General features: G+C 40.8%; 1 protein-coding gene across 1 annotated transcript in view; it reads right to left on the reverse strand.

The window, feature by feature from the left end:
* The window catches only part of PPP2R2D (protein phosphatase 2 regulatory subunit Bdelta), a 44,734-nt gene that overhangs the window by 15,485 nt on the left and 8,500 nt on the right, over window positions 1–20,749 (reverse strand). Inside the window, exons 3-5 of the mRNA XM_015812383.1 lie at window positions 5,871–5,968; window positions 5,129–5,294; window positions 671–783 (exon numbers count right to left, since the gene is read on the reverse strand). Of these exons, the coding sequence (XP_015667869.1) occupies window positions 671–783; window positions 5,129–5,294; window positions 5,871–5,968 (377 nt within the window). The remainder of the gene's footprint in view (window positions 1–670; window positions 784–5,128; window positions 5,295–5,870; window positions 5,969–20,749) is intronic.

Genomic DNA, 20,749 nt, shown 5'->3' on the forward strand with positions numbered 1-20,749 from the left:
GGTCTGGCCTAGGGAATTTTAGTGGGGCTTTTAAGGGTAATTTTAAGGGTAATTTTAATGATTGGCCTTTTCAAATATTTTCTTTTAATTTGGTTTTAATATAGATATGTATTGTATTGTGGTTTTATAAGGCTGTTAGCCGCCCTGAGTCCGGTGAGGAGAAGGGCGGGGTATAAATTAAATTATTATTATTATTATTTATTATTATGAGAAGAAACTAGGTTTTTTCTTCTCCTAGACTGGGGGAAGGGATGGTTGAATTTCCTTTTTAAACTATTACATCTAATTTAGGACTTATGCTTTCATTTGTTTTCCACCTAAGAGAACAGAACTGCTGCCAATTTCTACTTGTGGTTGGAAAGGGGCCATATGATAGGATTTAAGGGCCAAATGTAACTTGGAGAGCTTAAAGTGCCTATGGCTGATTTTCTTGATAATGATTCTCCAAACAGCAGCTTTTCTTACATTTATATTTGTGGACACTGGTTTTGTGACCCTTTACATCCCAAAAAAATCTGCCTAAAATTACTTTGGTAATTGAGGTGGTACCCTGAATGATAAATATAATATACTTTAGCACTCTTGCTCAGAAATGAATACTTTATGGCTTAAATGCAACACAACAGGTTCAGTCATTATTCAGATTTTATTACTAATGATAAAGAAATACCCGTAGCGCTGTGATTCTAAATGGATCCCGAAGTCGTCCATCTTCATCTTTCAAGTTATAACCTTCAGCTCTTTTATCCCTTTCACTGATTTTCCATAATTTAATAGTTTTATCTGAAAGGAGAAAGATTTCAAACTAATACATTATTAAAAATAACTGAATATATCATCTCCACTTACAAGTAACACAGTATTTTGCAAACTGGAGCAAGTACCTCTTGCCTCTTCCCAATTTAGGTGCTAGATGTTTCCTTTTCTGCAGGACTGGCATGTATGCCCTGCACTCTTTTAGAACTTGGGGTGGGACAGGGATTTCTATTGAAAACTGGACAGAGTGTTTGGATTCCAGTCCAACATTTTGGATTTGATAAAATTAGGGGACATTGAAGTTTTGCTTACAATCTGTGCATAACTGTATTTCAACAGTGATTAACCATACACTGGCAAGCACACGTTTATAACCATACAAGTTATTTATTTGTTAAGTGAAATCTGTAACTCTACTTATGTAGAGGATTATAGCATATGATATTGGCTAAATAAAATAACTAAACCATTTTATAAATTAGGTAGGAACATACATAATGTGATATTTGCAGTATACATACAATTTCATATGCACAAGGGGACAGACAATTCCTGGAAGACAGGGCTATCAATAGGCACTAATCTCTGCAGTTACAAACAATGTAACTTAAAGGACAGCTGCCAGGGAACAACAGAGGAAAAGGGGAAAGGGCTTCAGGTAATCCTTGACTTTCGACCAGTTGTTGCCCTGTGATGCATTATTTTATTCAACTGAAGATTATAGAGAGTTTTAGTAATATACAGCTATCATGGCATATACCATTTTCAATTTTTGGTTCCATTTTGTGGCTATGGAGGACAACGAGGGGGAGGAATGCCTCTAGCAGAGAAAAAGGAATAATGTGCAACTAAACCATACAGGCCAGGGCTAGAGTAACTGAGCAAGTGGCAGCATAGCTGATAGTTAGAAACATCAAGCAAAGCTAGGTGGGCCTCTGGCCACACTGTGAATGGAAATTAAATTGATGAACTGGCAACCACAAACACTAGAAAGATGCCAGGGGTTCCAGAATAAGTTGTAGGTAATATGCAGCTAGAATATCCATCACCTCTAGTGTCACGTCAGTTAAATGATAAAGATTCTGCAATAGTATAAGGCAGTGATGGCGAACCTTTTAGACCAGTGGTTCTCAACCTTCCTAATGCCGCGACCCTTTAATACAGTTCCTCATGTTGTGGTGACCCCCAACCCCCCATCCAGCTGGCCAGAGGGGGGGCAGGAAGGCCGCTCCGCTGGCTCCGCCCAGCCTGGTTGGAGAAGCGCCCAGGCTGGGAGAGGAAGAGGGAGAGAGAGCGAGAGAGCGAGAGCGAGAGAGAGCGCCAAGAGGGCGACAGTGCCGGCAGAGCTTAGTTCAGCCTCCTCCGCGGAAAGGGCCGTGAAGCAGTGCAGCCTCCCTTAGGACAGGGGTAGGCAACCCAAAACACTCAAAGAGCCACTTGGACACGTTTCCCACCGAAAACAAAACACTGGGAGCCGCAAAACCCTTTTGATATCTAAAATGAAGATAACACTGCATATATCCTTTTTTACCTTTAATGTATGTATATATGTATGTATGTATCTGTTTGTGTGTGTATATATAAAATAAAGGTAAACAAGGATACATGCAGTGTTATCTTCATTTTAGATGTCAAAACGATCTCTCTCTGTCTCTCTCTTTCCTCTCCTTCCTTTCTCTTTCCTCTTTCCCCTCCCTCTTTCATCTCTCTCTTTCCTCTCCCTCTCTTTCTCTTTCCTCTCCCTCTCTCTCTCTTTCCTTTCTCTCTCTCTCTCTCTCTCTCTCTTATGGCAGCATCGTTGGGAGTCCCCACCGCCCCCGGCCCAGCCTCCGCCGCATCCTCAGCCGAACGGGCAGGGGGAGCAGGACGGGAGGCGGCGGCTCCGGTGGCGGCATGGCTGCATCGTCGGGGGTCCCCGGCACCCCCGGCCCAGTTGCCGCCGCCGCCGGGACTCTGCGCTGCCCAGCCTCGCCCTCCGTCCATCCGATGGAGCTGAGGTGGGGGCTGGTGCCACGCGGCCCCTGCCAGCCCCTCTGCCAGCCTGGCTGCTCCCCCCCAGGCACCCCTCTTGTCCCAGTGCCCGTGGGGCACCAGAAGGAAGGAGGGTGAGGAAACCGCTGTTGCCGCCCCAGCCGGGACTCCATGCTGCCCGGCCTCACCCTCCGCCCATCCGATGGAGCCGCGGTGGGGGCTGGTGCCGCGCGGCCCCTGCCAGCCCCTCCACCAGCTTGGCTGCTCCCCCCCAGGCACCCCTCTTGTCCCTGCGCCCGCCCGAGCCACCTGGGGGGCAGCAGGAGGAAGAAGGGGAGGAGGAAGAGGAGGGAAAGGAGATAGAGGAGCGGTGTCTCGGTTCCTAAGACCATCGGAAATATGTGTTTTCTGACCATCGTCTTAGGCGACCCCTGTGAAAGAGTCGTTCGACCCCCAAAGGGGTCCCGACCACTGTTTTAGACACTGAGTGCCCAAAAACCACCCCGCCCCCGCTTGGCCCGCCCCCACCCTGCCCGCCCGGCCACCTACTGCCTCCACGGCCTGCTGCAGATCGCTCAGGCGGCCCTGCAGCACGGCGGCCAAGCCCTCTGCCCGTGCCCCGCAGCATCATCTGCGCGCAACAGGGCACGAGGGCGGAGTCTTGTTCCTGCTGCCTGTCTGCCATTTCCTTGGCTGTGCTGCTCCGCGCAGGCCATACCCGGGGGCTACTCTCGTCTGGGGGAGGGCTGCTGGTGAGGAGGGGGCCGTGGGGGAAGGCGGAGTTGGGGTGGCAGCATGTGTGCCCACAGAGAGGGCTCTGAGTGCCGCCTCTGGCACGCATGTCATAGGTTCATCACCACTGGTATAAGGTGAAGAATTTTGATGCAGCAGAGAAGCATAAAACAGCACTAGTTGTGACCATGAATGATGCTGCAAAAGAGGATTGGAACCCACGAACAACAGAGAAACCACAGAAGCATTAGAGCAAGTTGCAAGTGGAATACATGACACACCCAACCTCATATTGGGCTGATCCAGTTAACAGCAGTTATCAGAAGCAACATCAGCATCAGTCAAAGATGCTCACATAAGATGAACAGAGGAGGCAAGTCATGGTCAAGGGACTGGGTGATCCTTAACTGCACCAACTCTCTGGTAACCTCCCCCTACCTAAGGCTGAAGGTGGCACAAACTGAACACTCTCTAGCAGCATACAACATTAGGGAGCTCAGAGGTGAGGCCCTGGTAAACCATGCCCTCACAAAGTTTTTTTCCTTGCACCTACACATTACCGACGGAGGGGGTATTAGATCACCAAAAACAGAAATAATAAAGGCTTGATCAATCTCATCCTTTCTCCTGCAGTACTCAAATAACGTCCAAAATATACTAGCAACTACAAAGAATGCTTTGATTTGTGTTATTTGTAAGAGTATGTATTCCCTTAATGCTGTGGTGCTTTGTTTAAGGGCAGAAGCTTTTTAAAGATACACTTGTAACCTGTTTTAAAGTGGAGGATGTGTTCCTAGATTTCCTTAATGATTTTTATACAATGTGACTTTTTTGTGTGAAACATATTAATGGGTTTCCTCCTTAGATGTGGATTTGTGAGAACTTAAGAGAATTTTTATTACAGGGTATATACTTTGTCACTAATTTCTCTTCTGTAAAATAGACTTTTTTGTTGTGCTTTTCTACTAGCAAATATCTGATTTAGAACATCAAATTTAGATATTCATTTCTGCTTTGAGGGGATATTATTTGGTATGGAAATGAAATTGTTACAAGGGACAATGGGCTTCTGAGACAAAGAAAAAACAGGCTAGCTTAAAAGAATTTTTAGTTGCTTTCTTTCAAATTCCATAGCTTGAGAAGAGCATAAAACCAAAACAATGTAGATATTACAGATTCATACCTAGCAAATTATATTAACTCTACTAAACGTAACCCAAGATTTTAAATCAGCTTCCTATCATAGCTTCATGCTATAGCTTATATTAGTGCATGGCTTAAAATAAGAGATAAAGGAAACCAACAGAATAATTTAAGCACATGTGGAAATTTGACTGGGGGCAAGATACTTCATGAACCATTAATGAAAAAAATAAAAGCCTACAGTTAGGAACAGCCGACAAGGGATATGTTTATTTTCAACATAGTATTATTCTGATGGTTAAGGACAGTAGAGAAGTCTGGAATTCAAATTGATAAATCCATCAAACATTAACCTGATATTCTATTTAGGCTTACAGTCATTTATTGGGAAACGTTTATGAGCAGATACAAATACATGTTAATTACAATTGCATTAAAAATTCAAAAATGAGGAAGTACTAATGTACAAGTCACCACATTCAATTAAAGTATCCACAGCACTATTATGTAAATAAAATATATTTACCATTTGTAGATAATAAGAAGTGAGCAGCATTCTGTTGTGGTAACCACCTAATTTTATTAATTTTTTCCTCAATTTCTAGACTTTTCAAGTAGTCAAACTCAGGTTCATGACTCTGAAAGGTACTGTAAACATTATATTCTCCCCTTGAATGAGGACGGCTTTTATTCTGCAAAGAAACAAATATGTGAATAGAAAAAAAATAGTATGTGTTCTAATGAGTTAAACATTATAAAGAATCAGATGAAGCAAGAACTCTAATACTTTATTTCCATGTTATAAACAGATAAATTGGGTATGGGGACCCAAAGGTTTGTCTGGTTATTACTGAACACAGTATCACCACTGTCTGAAGCGACTGCAAATACTGCCAAAATAATATTGCAGTAACATCTAGATGACATATTTTAAAATCCTGTAATAAAGATATATCTTGAATTTTATTACACGTCTCTGGCTCCAATGAGGTGCAAAGGGAAGTTTTCTTGTGTGACAAAGGCAAATGCATGCATAGTAAATGCCACAATCATATGACATTATAGAAAGTCTATACATATGCTTATTCTTTAATATATTTTTAATTACTCTGTTGTGTTCTTAAGGAAATATAAGCAAGATAAAAATTTCCCAGTCTTCTATTTGCAAATAAACACGAATTCTACGTATGCAATATCTGTTTAAAAAGAATAATCTGATGTAACATCATTACACTGTAAAAAAGTTTGAAACACCACTTTTCACTGACCTCTGGTTCCCTTTGAAATATAACCACTCTGCCACCTTTGTCTCCTGTTGCCAGAAGATCTCCAGAGTAATTAAATTCAACCGTTGAGATAATGTCAGCTGTAAAAGCAAAATATAGATCATTTTATAATTTGCAGCTGAGGACAAATTAATATATTACAACCATTCTACATTGTTATGAAAGAAAATCAATGATTTTAACTTTTTTCCCCCAAACTCTGATCTTCCTGTTATTACTAGTCCTTTGTCATGGACAGACTATTTCTTGGTGAGTCTGGAGTTTCCATAGTTCTCCACATTTTTGTTTAGTCACTCCCAATTGGGATTAAATATCTTTTGTCACTGAGTTTTACTATTGTTGCCTAATAGTTGCCTCTCTAGTTTTTGACTGTGAGGGATACAATATCCAGTTCAGTCACTGTGTGTATCGACTTTTAGTTGCTCTGTTAAGATGGGCAACTTTTAATAACCAAACCGAACAGATCATTCTTTAAGTGGAAAATGGCCGAGAACTGCAATGTGATTGTGATTGTGGTGCTCAGGAACAAACTATAACACATATAGTTCAAGAATGTTTCCTCAGGAAATGTCAAGGCACCTGGGATGATCTCATTGCAGCCACACTAGAAGCAGTTTGATGGTAAGCTTCCTTAGATATCAAATTATAATATCTATCCCACTGTAATTCTATGGTCCCTTATTATGGCGATTTTATTATGGTTTTATCTTAATTTAATATTTTATCTCCTATACCAGTGATGGCGAACCTTTTAGAGACCGAGTGCCCCAAAACTGCCCCTGCCCCGCCCCCACTCTGCCTGTCCACAGGGCCACTCCCCACCTCCAAGGCCCGCCGCAGATCACCCAGGCAGCCCAGCAGCACCATGGCAGCCACGCTCTCTGCTCGCGCCCCGCAGCATCAACTGTACGTGATGTGGTGTGAGGGCAGAGTCTTGTCTACGCTGCCTGGCTGCCATGTCCTTGGCTGCGCTGCTCTGCGTGGGCCACACTCGGGGACAACTCTCCTCCAGGGGGGCTGCTGGTGAGGAGGGTGTGGCGGGGGAGGCAAGGCTGGGGTAACAGCATGTGTGCCCATAGAGAGGACTCCGAGTGCCGCCTCTGGCACCCGTGCCATAGGTTCGCCACCACTGTCCTATACTATATTGCCCACATACTTTTATATTTATATAATTTGTATATTAGTGATTCCATGACTTCTGCAGATACCATACGCTAAATAAATAAAACTCTCCAATGGAACATTGCAGTGACTCTACATGGGGCTGCCTTAAACACCAGCTATAGTTGGTCCAGAATACAGGAATGCTGGTAGTTATAGTACTTCTTGCTATGCTCACATAATACCACTCCCCCACATGCTGTATTGGCTAACAGCTTCTGGGTACAAATCGAGACGCTAGTTATCATCTTTAAAGCCCTACTTGAGGGACCACCTTCTCTTCAGGATATCTGCTTCTCTCACATGCTCTGACAGGAAAGCTATTATCTGGAACAATCTTTGTTTCAACATATGATTGGTCTCAATTCTGCCAGCTATTAGAAAGGTTGTGAGGATCTGACTTTTTCCCTGATGTATCGGAAACGTGTTGTTATATGTTGGAGGCCTACTAGATGATGGTCCTATTTGTGTCTGGATTCCTGTTTTATTACTATTTGTGTTTATGAATTGTGGTTTTTATTCTTTTTGTTAGGTTTTGTTGATCTTTTTGTAAGTTGCCTAGAATCACTTTGACTTGATCACTTATTCAGGTCTTATTCTTATATGAGAGTAATAGCATATAATAAAGTTGCTTTTCATTAAAAAATTAAAAGTATTTAAGAACTTTTAACCTAAAAAGCTATTCACTTGTAGATTTTATAAAGTTGAAAGCACATATTAACTATATTTTCAGTATGTGCTTTCTATTTTACTAAATCTAAATTAGGAGGGGGATAAAATAAATCTACTTAATCTATAGAAGAATGGATTTAAGGATTAACAGTTACACTAGAATTGTAATGTTGTTACACATTGAGTGTTTGAAAAAATATTCTTTCATGCTCACCGAAAAAGAATTGTAGCAGAAAAGACCCCAATGAACCTAATGCTTTGACTGATATAGAGTGAACAAAATGAAGGGGGGGGGGGCTACATATACACATAGATGGCAGCATCACAAAGATGCTTAAACTATTTTATAATTTAGGCTGAGGGCACATATAATCAGATTAAGAGAACTAAAAGAAATGATAATGTAACAGTATATTCTTTTACCGTTATAAGGGGAAAAAAATTAAAAGCACCACAAATGTCTTCCTTGTTTGACTGATGCTTTGTTCAAATCCTCTAAATTCTTCATGTATAAAGATTTTTAAGGAAAAAGAAAAAACATCATTCTCATTCTCTAATCAGTTCTGCTGCTGCCCTACCATTTAAAGTTTATTGATTATTATTACCCCATTATTATCGAATATTATTAGCCAAAAGGATAATAATATTAGAACTGCCAATATGACAGTGATCCTACTTATCTAACAAAACATAATAAAGAAATAGGGTGAGAGGTAGAGGCAGAGATTAGATAATATTCAAGGATTTTAGAGTTATGATTTTGCTTCCTGATTGGCCTTGAATTTTTTTCTTCCCCATAATCAATTTCCGGCTCTAAACCTTAACATAGCAACTCCTTAATCTATGCTTTATTACCTCTCAGATAAAATAAGGTCAAAACTAGCACAGTCAAAATGCAAAATCTTGTACTTCACAGAAATGCTATGCTTTATTTTCACAAAGAAAAGCACAACAAAAAGAAAAGCATTTTCCAATGACAATTCAATCCAACATTATCAAAAATACTTTCTACACAGGATTTGTGAAATAAATTCTTTATTGTTTCAGAAAGGACAGCAATATTAACTGCAGATCATTAATAGTACTGCCAAGCATAAATCATCATATTGTATCTATAGCAAGGATCTAGACAGCTACTTCTTAGATACACTAAACAGAAGGCTCATATTGAATGAATATGAAAATATAAAGGGTTGCAAGAAAAAAAGAAAATATCTTTCCCTCCTTGCGGGGTTTCTATCGCTAGATATTTGCTTTTCTTTTAAATAGCAACCGATACACCCAATACAACATCTGGGTTACAAAACTGTGACCATCTCACGGTTAAAGATAAAGTAGCCTTTTAATTAAGGGGAAAATTATACCACTGTGGGGGTATCATTATTACAGAACCCGTTACCCAAGTTCACCCAGCAAATGGTAAACATGAAAAATATATCTCCACTGGTTCTGTTTCCCCTAACAGGCTCTCAGATTTGATTCAGATTATACTATCGTGTTTGAACAATTCCCATCTTTGCTGTTTTGCTAGTTATAGTTAATGACTAGCGCTTAGCATTTGACAACTTATTCAGACACGTTATTTCTCTTTTCTTACCCATGAGAGAGAGAGAGAGAGAGAGAGAGAGAGAGAGAGAGAGAGAGAGAGAGAGAGAGAGAGAGATGTCAAAATTAGCTCAATTTTCTAAGCAGATCAACTATCCCAATATTGTTGACTATAAGATCTTGCTCTTTTTCTTGCCCTTTCTTTCTCCCAATACAAAACAATGAAATGGAAATTACATCTTTTTCAGCCACTTTAAATTTTCAGCTATTCGCTTTTAACCTTTTTTTAAGCATTAAAAGTATGTGGGGGTTTTGTGGTGAATCATCTAAGTATCTGCAATTATCTCTATAATTTTTCTTTATCATACTCTAATATTTTCTTTTTTTGTATCCTCATAGGATAAACCTCTATTTCTACCTCCTTGCTCCACATTTGTGGTCTGTATGTTACAAAGACTTCAGGAAGTGAAAGTATGTGTCCTAGGTAAAAAAAAGTATTGATAGATCACTCTCCCAATAGAATAAATGATTCTTAAATGTAAGAAGTTGGAGAAATTGCCAAGAACAAAAGAATAACACTGCTCAATTTTCAAACTCCTGTATATAACAAACTTAAAAGATAAAATGAATGTCTTAGGCATCTGCAAATTGAAATGGACTTGAATAGGACACCTTGAATAAGATCACACTAGTTATTCCTCAGGGTACAGTAAAAGTATACAAAAGTATACTTAATTTCATTGTGAGTTACACAATGACAATATATTCTATTCTATTCTATAACAAAAAAAATAGAAAATAAGGAAAAAGTAGGAAATAAAAAGAAAACATACAATTATACCTCCCACCGTTCTTTCTATTAAGTAACTACAATCTTAATCTTTTCCCTATTCTCTTCATCTTTTAACTTCGAAATCATCCAAATTGATATATTCCAATATCAACAAAAATACATATAACATTTCCAGTTTTTCAACAGTCTTTATTGTCTTTTTTTCTGATCAAATTGATTAGAGGGCAGGTAGTCCTTGACTTACAACAGTTTGTTTAGTGACCGTTCAAAGTTACAATGGCACTGAAAAAAGTGATCTATGACCATTTTTTACACAACTATTGCAGCATCCCCATAGTCACATATTTTACATTTGGATGCTTGAAAACTGGTTCATATTTACGACGGTTGCTGTGTCCCAGAGTCATATGATCACCTTTTGTGACCTTCTGACAAGCAAAGTCAATGGGGAAGCCAGATTCACTTAACAACTGTGTTGTTAATTTAACTACTGCAGTGATTCACTTAACAAATGTGGCAAGAAAAGTCGTAAAATGGGGCAAAACTTACTTAACAAATTTCTCACTAAGCAAGATAAATGTTGGGCTCAATTGTGATCGTAAGCCAAGGACTACCTGTAATGCATACTTTAAAAAATAATAATAATGGAAGGCTGTTCTAAACTCATACCTGTCATCTCATTGCTTGAAACATGAGACCCAGCTTCTCTACTCAACAGAGATGATTACTGTAGAGGCCTTACATTTTTTCCAACGAAAGCAGTAAGTGTTGAATCAATGTATAAATGACTCATATTTTTCGAGTATTGTCCATTTAATCAGCATTTCATTTAAATGAAACTCTGGTCATATTGTAAGTTGTAGACTTTTAAAGGATTTACATCTATTTTACTGTATGTTGATATTTAAGAGAGATGTAATTTATGCTACTGATATATGAACAACTATGATACCAAAAATGCAACCTTATTTTTTTTAAATGTATTTGTGCTCACGTTATGTGGTTAGATGAATTGTTTAAGGTGAATTGTGCAATAATAATGTCCATGTCAAAATAAAATGAGGATGCAAGCAGGTCAAATTGCACATGTTGTCCATTATTAAACATTTCTAAAAACCAGAATGCTTGCATTTTTGCCCACCCACATTACTAGTTCTAAAATAACTGTACTGAATCATTCTTTTCCTCATTTCTGGTTGCCATTTTGGTAGGTTTTTTTTTTAAAAATGAGATATTAATACATGACCTATATACCTATTGCATATACTATTTATAAATATTAGTAAAAAGTAACAATGGTCCATCCTTCACTTTGTTGATAGCCAGCAAAAGGACTCATGTCACCCATAAGCGGATGGATGGTACTTAGCAGATCAATTTAAGGAACTAAATAGTCTCAGCACAGGATGACAGGACAAAGCTTGAGTTTAAGCTAGATTCCCGCTTAGTTTATAGAGGTTAGCTCTTAGCTCCAGAGACTTCTGGTGTGTATATAACTGTTTCTGTCTTTGCTGCTATAAGCTAGCCTGCCTTCTGTAGCAGGGGTCCCCACCCCGGGCTGTGGCCCATTACCAGGTCGCATGAGCAGTGAATGAGTGCGCATGTGCATAAAGCCCCACTTGCGCGAGCAGGAGTTGCATGTCTGCTGCTCACACAAATAAAGCTATGCATAGGCACGCCTCTCCCTCACGCAAAACTATCCCCTCCCCCCCCGTGCCGAGCCACCAACCCAGAAAGGTCGGGGACTGCTGTTCTATAAGATAAGATCCTGGAATTCTGGTGGTAATACACTTTAGGATTCTTATTTTTTAGCTGACAGTCTGTGTATTCTTAGTCTATGTCAAGTGTGGCATTAGAAATTTTTTTTCTGACAAAATTTATACTGTTAAGTTTCATAAGAATACAATGTATTTCTAGCATAGAAGGAAGAAGAGATTGTTTAAATGGGGGGGGGTTATGAGTCAAAGGAGACAGAATAGGAGACAGAATATAAACTGCTCAAAGAGAAAGGAGAATGTTACATTGTGGTGATTCCTTCATCTGTTCCCCTCCTGACTCATTTGTTACCAGTCACTGAAGTTGAAAATACTTCCTATTTCAAATAATATTTGATCAACTACAATCTAATCCTGAATGAGTTTGCCAAAGAATTGCTTACATGAAACAGGTGTGCACCTCTAACTTAAAAAACGTTCCAGCAGTCTTAGAGGCAACCCTGGAGAAGAACAGCTGCAACAGTGTTTCATTTGTCCACTTATCAGCTTTGTGATTTTTTTTTACTACTAAAGGCATGTGGGTGAGATAAGAAATCTTACTAGTGTACCTGCTGTCTTACTATCCAATAGCCAACCTATGAAATGGTTTGGGATTTCCTCCATGGCTAATAGACCCACAAGATGTCAGTATGCATGCTGAAGTGGCTATCTCATGGCCTTTGTAGCAACTTTGGGTTTGTCTCAGTTAATAACTGTCCTATCCACATAGAAGCCATACATCTGATCTGACATCCACTATTGGCTTGTAGGACAATGGGAGACAGGAAACCAATTATAGTCAAACTAGTCTACCTTGGAGATAATGGTTTTGGACAAAGTCTCACTTGTTGTGGGGAAGGGAATATTATTGGCAATATATCAGATGATTCAATCAAGACTTTTGCAGATCTTTGGAATTTGGAGGTAATAGCAAATGAATCTATGCTTCAATGGTAAGTGTCCTCTGCCAAGACACTGAGATGGCTACATGTTTTCTGGAGAATTTTTAACTAGATGTAATGCTGAAAGGCTTAAACCCGAGTTTGACTGAAATAATATTTCATTTAATATTTTCATTAATTAATATTGTAGCAAATAAAACAGTATTTTTCGCCAGCATTGCATCCGCAGACATCATCCTGCAGAACTCAGGAATTAAAGTGTTACAAATTCATAAATATTTTGCAACATAAAATTATCATAAAATATTTTATGACATAACAAACTATCATAAAACATTTCCTGTGGTCAGTTCCTGATGTCTGATTGTGCCATATAATTCAACATGGGCTTTTTTCAAGGTAGATACTTTTCTGAGTATCTCCCAGAATTTTAAAGAACCTTTTCAGTCTGCATCAGAAACTCTGCCATTGTTGAAGGCATTGAGTAATCTGGCAAGAAATATCTCTCAAACGATGACCCCAACGGGTCATGGGTTATTCCATTCAGTTTTAAATCTCACTTTCAGCCTGTGTGGCTTTGGATGTTGTAGATGGGGATTAATAAGATGATTCAGCTAAAGCAATCATGATTTTGGTAAGAGGTAAAGGTGATCAATATTTGACTGATTAAATGTCTCTGGATTGGACTGTATTCCCTGTAAAAGAGCTCTATTTAGAGTTATTCCTTGATTCGGTACACACAGATACCTATAGTATGAGAAACATTTTTCTAGCTTCAGTAGGTACACAGTCTCTGACTATTTCTGAGTTTGCCATGTTCTTGCTGCCTCTAAAATTTCTTTTTATTTGGGAATGCCCATGAAGACCTTGACGACCCTATGCAAGCTATAGCAACTTCAAAAATATGATAGCTACAGTCAAGTCTGCCTCTAAAAACCCAGAAAATATATCATTTTAATGACTGATGTTCTGGTTCACAATGCATTTCCAGGTGAAATTCTAGATGCTAGCTATGACCTTTAAAGCTGTAATACCGCTGTTCCCAAAGTACAGGATGGGGCTCTCATCCTTTTAACTGGTATGTTAAACATATATATTGCATTTTAATTGTGGTGTTAAATGTTACATTTTTAATTTTATTATTTCTTAGTTGGCTTGAGTACTTTTAAGTAGAAAAATAGGACAGAAGCCTTTTTAGAATACATTTATCAAACATCAAATACTGCTTGTCACCAAAATTCCTATATCAAACCTTGGACATTTATGAATATTGTTTGATATTTTATTTTAATGTGTATAAATGAATTTGCTTTTAGGATATTTGCAAGAAAATATAGATTGTGCCAAGGAATTGTAAAAATAAATGATGCAGATGATGGGCAGGCAGGTAAGATTTGTCCCTGTAGTGTTGTCTTAACATGGTACTTGAAAACTGACCAACAGTATACTTAGTATACTTCAAACCCTATTAATAAGTACTAACTAAAAAATTAATTAGATATAATACTAAAGATATCACTGTTTATATTACTTTTATTATTAAATATCTTCAAATCATTTCTAAATTAGACCAAAAGTAGGTTATAATTAGGAAACATGCTTTAGGAAATATATTTTTAAACTGTATCGTTAAGTACGCAAGGAATTGCAGGCTGTGTAAACTTACCTTGGCCTATGCCAAGGATAAGGGGAAATACCAATGCCAGGAGGGAAATTCTTAAGGGAACTTCCCCCCCCCCCAGATAGCCTTGGCGACTGTGGCTCAGGGAGGGAGCCCTCTGTCAAGCGAGCCTCAGTGAAGCCTTAATTGGGGCCCAGCTCCCAGGGTATTGCTGTAAGAGTGACGGCCTTGTAGGCGGCCGAAGCCTTCAGGATGGCGGAACCCTTGTGTAGATCTCGGCGATAAAGACCTCAGGGGCTGGGAAGAAAGGCGCCACTACTGAACGCTGCCGAGAGCAGCGAAAAGGACCCTTTTATTTTTCTCCCCCCCTTCGCCTTGCAATTCATAGGGCTTTGTGACCACACGGTCACAAAATGGCGACCGCAACTTGGCTTGAACATCCCCTCCGGCTTGCTCACCCCCTCCGGTACCTCAACGGGTGGAACTCACCCGGCCCGATCTGTTCCAGCTGCCCCTCGGCGCTTAAATCGTCACTGGAGTGCCGGAAACGCGGCGAGACAATCTGAGGCCCCTGTGGCCTCCGCAATCTTTGCCGGGCTTTTTGAGGACGTCGGAGCTGCAGCCGCGAGCTCCGACGCCAGGAGAGTTGGTGGGAGCCGGTCCGGTCTCTTTCGAGGCCCCTGCGGCCTCCGCGATATGGGCCGAGCTCTTTAGGACCGTTGGAGCTGCAGCCGCAAGCTCCAACGCCAGGAGAGTTGTTGGGAGCCGGTCCAGTTGTTTTAAAACTGGCGGAGCTGCAGCTGCAAGCTCCGCGCCGAGAGAGGAGGTGAGGATGGGGGGGGGTTTGGAAGAACGCTGGAAGGAAGGATGGAGAAGAACCCCCCCCTTTCTAAGAAAAAAGGGTATGGGAGGAAGGGTAATTTAACAGCAAACGGAATCCTCCGTTTGAAAGACTGAATCCCAATGGGGATCAGCAAGAAATGGTCCTCTAGAGGAGCGTTGGGCCCAATGCTGCTCAGGGGACTGGGATCAAGAAAGTTTATAAATTCAATACTCTAATGGATAATCCACTAATAGGCATCTACCTGCCTGTGAGCCAAATCTGCACGTCTGCTCTGGGCCAGATCAAGTCGAAAACTGGGTGGAAACAGGCCCAGGACAGGCATGGCAAATTTGGCTGACTTGATCTGATTGGGCAGGAGGATTAAGTTAACCCATTAGTGGATTATCCATCTCCAGTGCTGGAGAATAGGTAGTTCCCAAATGGCAAACTAATCATAGGTAGTCCTGGCTTAACAATCATTGAAGTTACAGTGCTTAACAAATGGCACTGACACCCCACCATTACAGGGCAGTTGCAGTGCCCTCATGATCACATGCTCAAAATTTGGGTGCTTGTCAGCCTGCTTGCACTTACAACCGCAAGAATGCTTCAAATGGCTACTCCCACCCATCCCCCTTTTGGTGCCCTGCTTACTGGCTCTCTTCAGCAGCAGTGGTGCTGAACAAGAGGCCCAGGATCTTCAGCAGTCTCAGCCACTTGCCATGGCTCCCAGACCTCAACTTCTGCCTCAGTGCCACCATACAGTATCACCTGTGTGGTGATACAGTGTAAAGCTCCAGCTGCCCTGCACATCACAGGCCCTGCTATGCCCAGCTGACCTTGACTGTCTTCATTGCACTGATAAGGTGCACCCGTCCTGGCCCTATGTGAGCCAACTGCTGGCCATATCAGCTGTTCTTCTTGAGGCTGCTCACATTGTTCTCCAAATACAGCCCTTCGTTTTCGCGATATTTCATAAGATTTTTGAGGCCTTCTGAAATTTTGCAAGAAGGCTACTCCCACCATTTCCGAACTGTACACCGTTCTCAAAATGCTTTGCAAAGCCTATAAGTAGTAGGATTTAGAAGCTTCAGAAGACTAACAACTGGCAGAATTTGGTTAATAGCAACAATGGGCACTAGTAAGATTTGTGGTTGCTAAGCGATGTGATGATGCATTGCGATGCTTTATGACTGCATCACTTACCAATGGAAATTCTAGTTCCAATTATCATTTTAATTCGTGGACTACCTGTATGCTCTTCAAATACAATTGTTTTCAATTTGTGGAGTCCTCGGTACTCTCTGGGCTTGGTTGTTTTCTTGCAGACATTTCATTACCAAACTAGGTAATGCACAATCTTTTTGTTAGTTTACTTAGTTTGCTTATATTTAAAATTTATTCTATGAATAATCTGAGATGCTGAACTTCCAGGGAAGAAATGGTAAACTGGAGATGGCTTTGCTAAAAGCAGAGCCGATTGTGGCAGAATGAAAGCTAGAGCAGAATGGCGCTTCGTAATTCCAAGGAGAAGGCTTGTGATCACCCACAAGTGCTCCAGACAGTTGGTCCTCATGAAGAGACCACCAAACAGTGGTCCTCGGCAGGTTTAGAATTCTTAGAGATTAGGGAAAAATCATCTCCCTGAAATCGTGGTTGGCACCTTTAAAAAGGACACTGGGTTCGCCCATTTCCTTCACTAATTACTTTTGGATATTACTTAAATGATTTCAGCTACCATGTTTTCCTGAAAATAAGACCTAGTCTTATTTTGTTTTGCCTCCAAAAGAAGCACCAGGTCTTATTTTCGGGAGGTGACTTTTCTACTCATCTCATGGTGGCGGAACAGACAGTCCTGCCCAGCTGGCCCACTTCTTCTGTGGCCAAAGAAGCAGCTTCACTCTGCAACGGAGAATAGAGCTGCTCTTTTGGCCGCAGAAGAAGTGGGCCGGCAAGGCAAGTGTTGATCCATGGGAGGCCTGGCTGCAATAGTAAGCTCCATCCTTCCCACTCTAGCTTGATTTTTAGGTGTGTGCCTTGCCCCAAAAGTGGGGCTTATATTAGGCCCACCACAAAAATCAAGCTAGGGCTTATTTTCGGGGTAAAGTCTCACTTTCAGGGGAACACAGTATTAACAACCTTTGGATTGACAAGTCAGTCTGAAAAAACTAGGTGAGCTTTTGTCAATCTTTGGCAAAAAAAAAAGCTGTAAATACAAGTTTAAGGACTTATAAATTTCTTTTTCTGGAATAAACAGCCAAAAGGTGATTACAACACTGTGTTTGGAAAGTTATAAATGGATTAATGGTCTAAATGGATTTGAAATAAGGTTTGGGAATTAATTGTAAATATTCTTTGTGTGAGAAAACACTGCTGTTTTGAATTCTAAAAAAACCCTAAAGAGACTTGGAAGGTTTGTAGAGGAAACCAAAAGGAACCAAAGATTTCAATTAACGATTTAATTTAATTTCAATTAAAAACGAACAGTTTTCCTTTTAGCTTGTATTAGTTTTTATCCTTTTAATTGTAATATTTAATAACCTTAAATAATCTGAAATGCCAAATTGATACCTTACCATTTCATAGGATCCGTTTATTAACTTTGTTAGCAAGAGATGAAGATGAAAACGGTGGACTTATGCTCAGTTTAGACTTTGGTGGATAGTATTCCTGGTCTGGAATTCTCTGGGATGGTGATTACTTTCTCCTCTGCCCCCAGAAAAAGGTGGAAGGGAGACTGAAGCTTCCCCTAGTTTCCTTGAAAATTACTTGATTCTATATTTGTCCACTATGGGGAGACCTGGTAAGACAGTGGTGCTGATATAGTGTGGCTTTTGTTAGATGGATGAAGAAGGGGCTACTTGTTAGGCTTGGGCACTAACATAGTAGAAGGGGCCAAAGACAACTGACCTATTAGGATGGTGGGGAGTTCAGTGTGTGGATGAAGCCCTTTCATCTGGATGAGGGGTACTATAGGTTGGAGAGGGCTAGCAACAGAAGCACAGAGGCAGGTAATAACATTACAGTGGTGTTGGGAAGAGGGCAGTAATCAAGGGATGGGCTGCTCTTGGAGTCACATACTAAGGATTTCTGTAGAAATTTGAAGATAATGGAAGATAGCATACATCTTATTGCATCATTCTCAATGAAAACAATTCAATAGTGTTGAATGTCTGTTGTCTATTTCATTGTCATCTGTGTAAAGCCCTTAAGTGAAGTTTTTAAAATGCATTTGTGTGTGACTTCCTCTTGGGCCCTCTATCACAGGGTTCCCAAACCCCGGGACTGAGGCCTGCTCAGAACCGGGCTGTGCAGGCAAGCACATGAGCACACACAAAGCTTTCCTTGTGAGATTGGCGGCTACTTGCGCATGAAGCTCCCCTCCCATGAGCAGCTGCCTTGCGCTCCTGTGCAAGGTTCCCCCCATGCAAGTGGTGGGCATGTGTGCCCGCAAATGGAGCTACACGTGCTCATGAGTGCCCACCTACCACGCACAAGGAACTATCCCCTCTTCCCCCACCATTGGGCCACCAAGCCAGAGAGGTTGGGGACCAGTGCTCTACCAAAGGCCTGGGATTAGTTGTTCCTAGCACTGCACTCTTCTGGACAGAGCTCTGATGTTGTTTCTGGGATCTTCCCGCTTAGGAGCCACAGATCCAAGTGCTCCTATCATCACTGGGACCACTTTGGCCTTAATTTTTCACATCTTTTCCATTTCCTCCTTCAGACTCTGGTACTCCTCCAACTTCTCTTACCCCTTCTTCCTGATGTTGCTGTCACTTGGCACTACTACATCTATCACCCACACTATATTTTGATCGTCAACTGCTACAATGCCTGGCTGATTGGCCAGTACCTGCCTGTCTGCCTGTACTTGGAAGTTCCACAGGATCTTAGCTTTCTTATTCTCCATAGTCTTCTGTGGGACTTATCTGACGTAGGAGGATCTAGCACGTATTTTGTGCAGATGTTCTATGAACAATGCTAGCTACTTGGTTGTATCTGTTAGTATATGTGGCTCCTGCCTGTATCTTACACCCTGCCACTATGTGTTGGACTGTCTCTGAGGCCTGCAGTCTGCGCCTTGGATCAGACTAATGTGGTAGGAATCTGTTTCTATAGATCTGGTACTTAGTGCCTGTTCTTGTGCTGCTATGATCAGTGCCTAAGTGCTATCTTTTATTCCAACCCTCCTTCCCCTCTTCCGTTTAAATGGAACACCTACCACTATACTGAATAGTAAATAGCTTAGGCCATCAGTACCAGCCTTATTTTTTATTATTTCTTGCAAATGTTTTAACATTGTGGCTGCTTAGCTTTGCAGAGGGTATTTTATTACTGTTGATAATTTTTACTGATGTTATGTACTGTTTATATTGTTATTCAGTGAGTCTGAGAGATTTATACCCTAAATAACAATAACAATAACAACAACAACAATAATAATAATAATAATAAAAAGTTGGAAGAGACCTTGGAGGTCATTTGGTCCAACCCCCTGCTCAGGCAGGAAACCTATACCATTTCAGACAAATGGCTGTCCAGTCTCTTCTTAAAAACTTCCGGTGTTGGAGCATTCACCACTTCTGGAGGCAGGTTGTTCAAACTGGTTAATTGTTCTAACTGCCAGGAAGTTTCTCCTTAGTTCTAGGTTGCTTCTCTCCTTGATTAGTTTCCACCCGTTGCTTCTTGTCCTGCCTTCAGGCGCTTTGGAGTATAGCTTCACTCCCTCTTCTTTGTGGCAGCCCGAGATATTGGAACACTGCTATCATGTCCCTCCTCATCCTTCTCTTCATTAAACTAGATATACCCAATTCCAGCAGCCATTCCTTATATGTTTTAGCCTCCAGTTCCCTAATCATCTTTGTTGCTCTTCTCTGTACTCTTTCTAGAGTCTCAACATCTTTAGTGATCTTTTATTTATCGGTATAAAATAATGTGCAGGCTGCCTAGTCACCAGTTTTCAATTGCTATGTCCTAAATTGCAGACAGATAAGCTGCTTGGGCTTGTGGGCACACTTGAAATATTGAGGAAATATTGAGAATACTGCCATATCAAGATTATTATAGGAGTGACATATTCACAAAGTGGTAATACCTGCATGATGGTGGTAACTAAGCACAATATGTAAAATCATCAGAAAGCAGACTTTAACTTACTCCCTAACATCTTTCCCTAAATTCACAGGATACTTTCAAACAGTTTTATCTATGTCTTATTTTATTTATTTATTTTTTTTATTTATTTATCACTAACTTCTATGCCGCCCTTCTCCCCACGGGACTCAGGGCGGCTCACAGCATGTTAAAAAACAACACAGAAAACATTTCCCCTATAAAACCAATTAAAAATCAAATATATTAATGGCTGTGTCATTATTAAAATCTTTAAAAAATTTTTCCCTATTTAAAATTCACCCTAGGTCAGTCCCGCTTGTTGAAAAAGCCATGTCTTGAGGGCGCGGCGGAAGGTTAAGAGATCCGGGATCGTCCGGATCTCGGGGGGTAGTTCGTTCCAGAGGGTGGGGGCACCCACAGAGAAGGCCCTCCCCCTGGGGGTCGCCAGCCGACACTGCCTGGCCGACGGCAC

This window comes from Protobothrops mucrosquamatus, unplaced genomic scaffold (genome assembly GCF_001527695.2).
Source record: "Protobothrops mucrosquamatus isolate PMUCROS unplaced genomic scaffold, P.Mucros_1.0 scaffold80, whole genome shotgun sequence".
Taxonomy (NCBI): Eukaryota; Metazoa; Chordata; class Lepidosauria; order Squamata; family Viperidae; genus Protobothrops; species Protobothrops mucrosquamatus.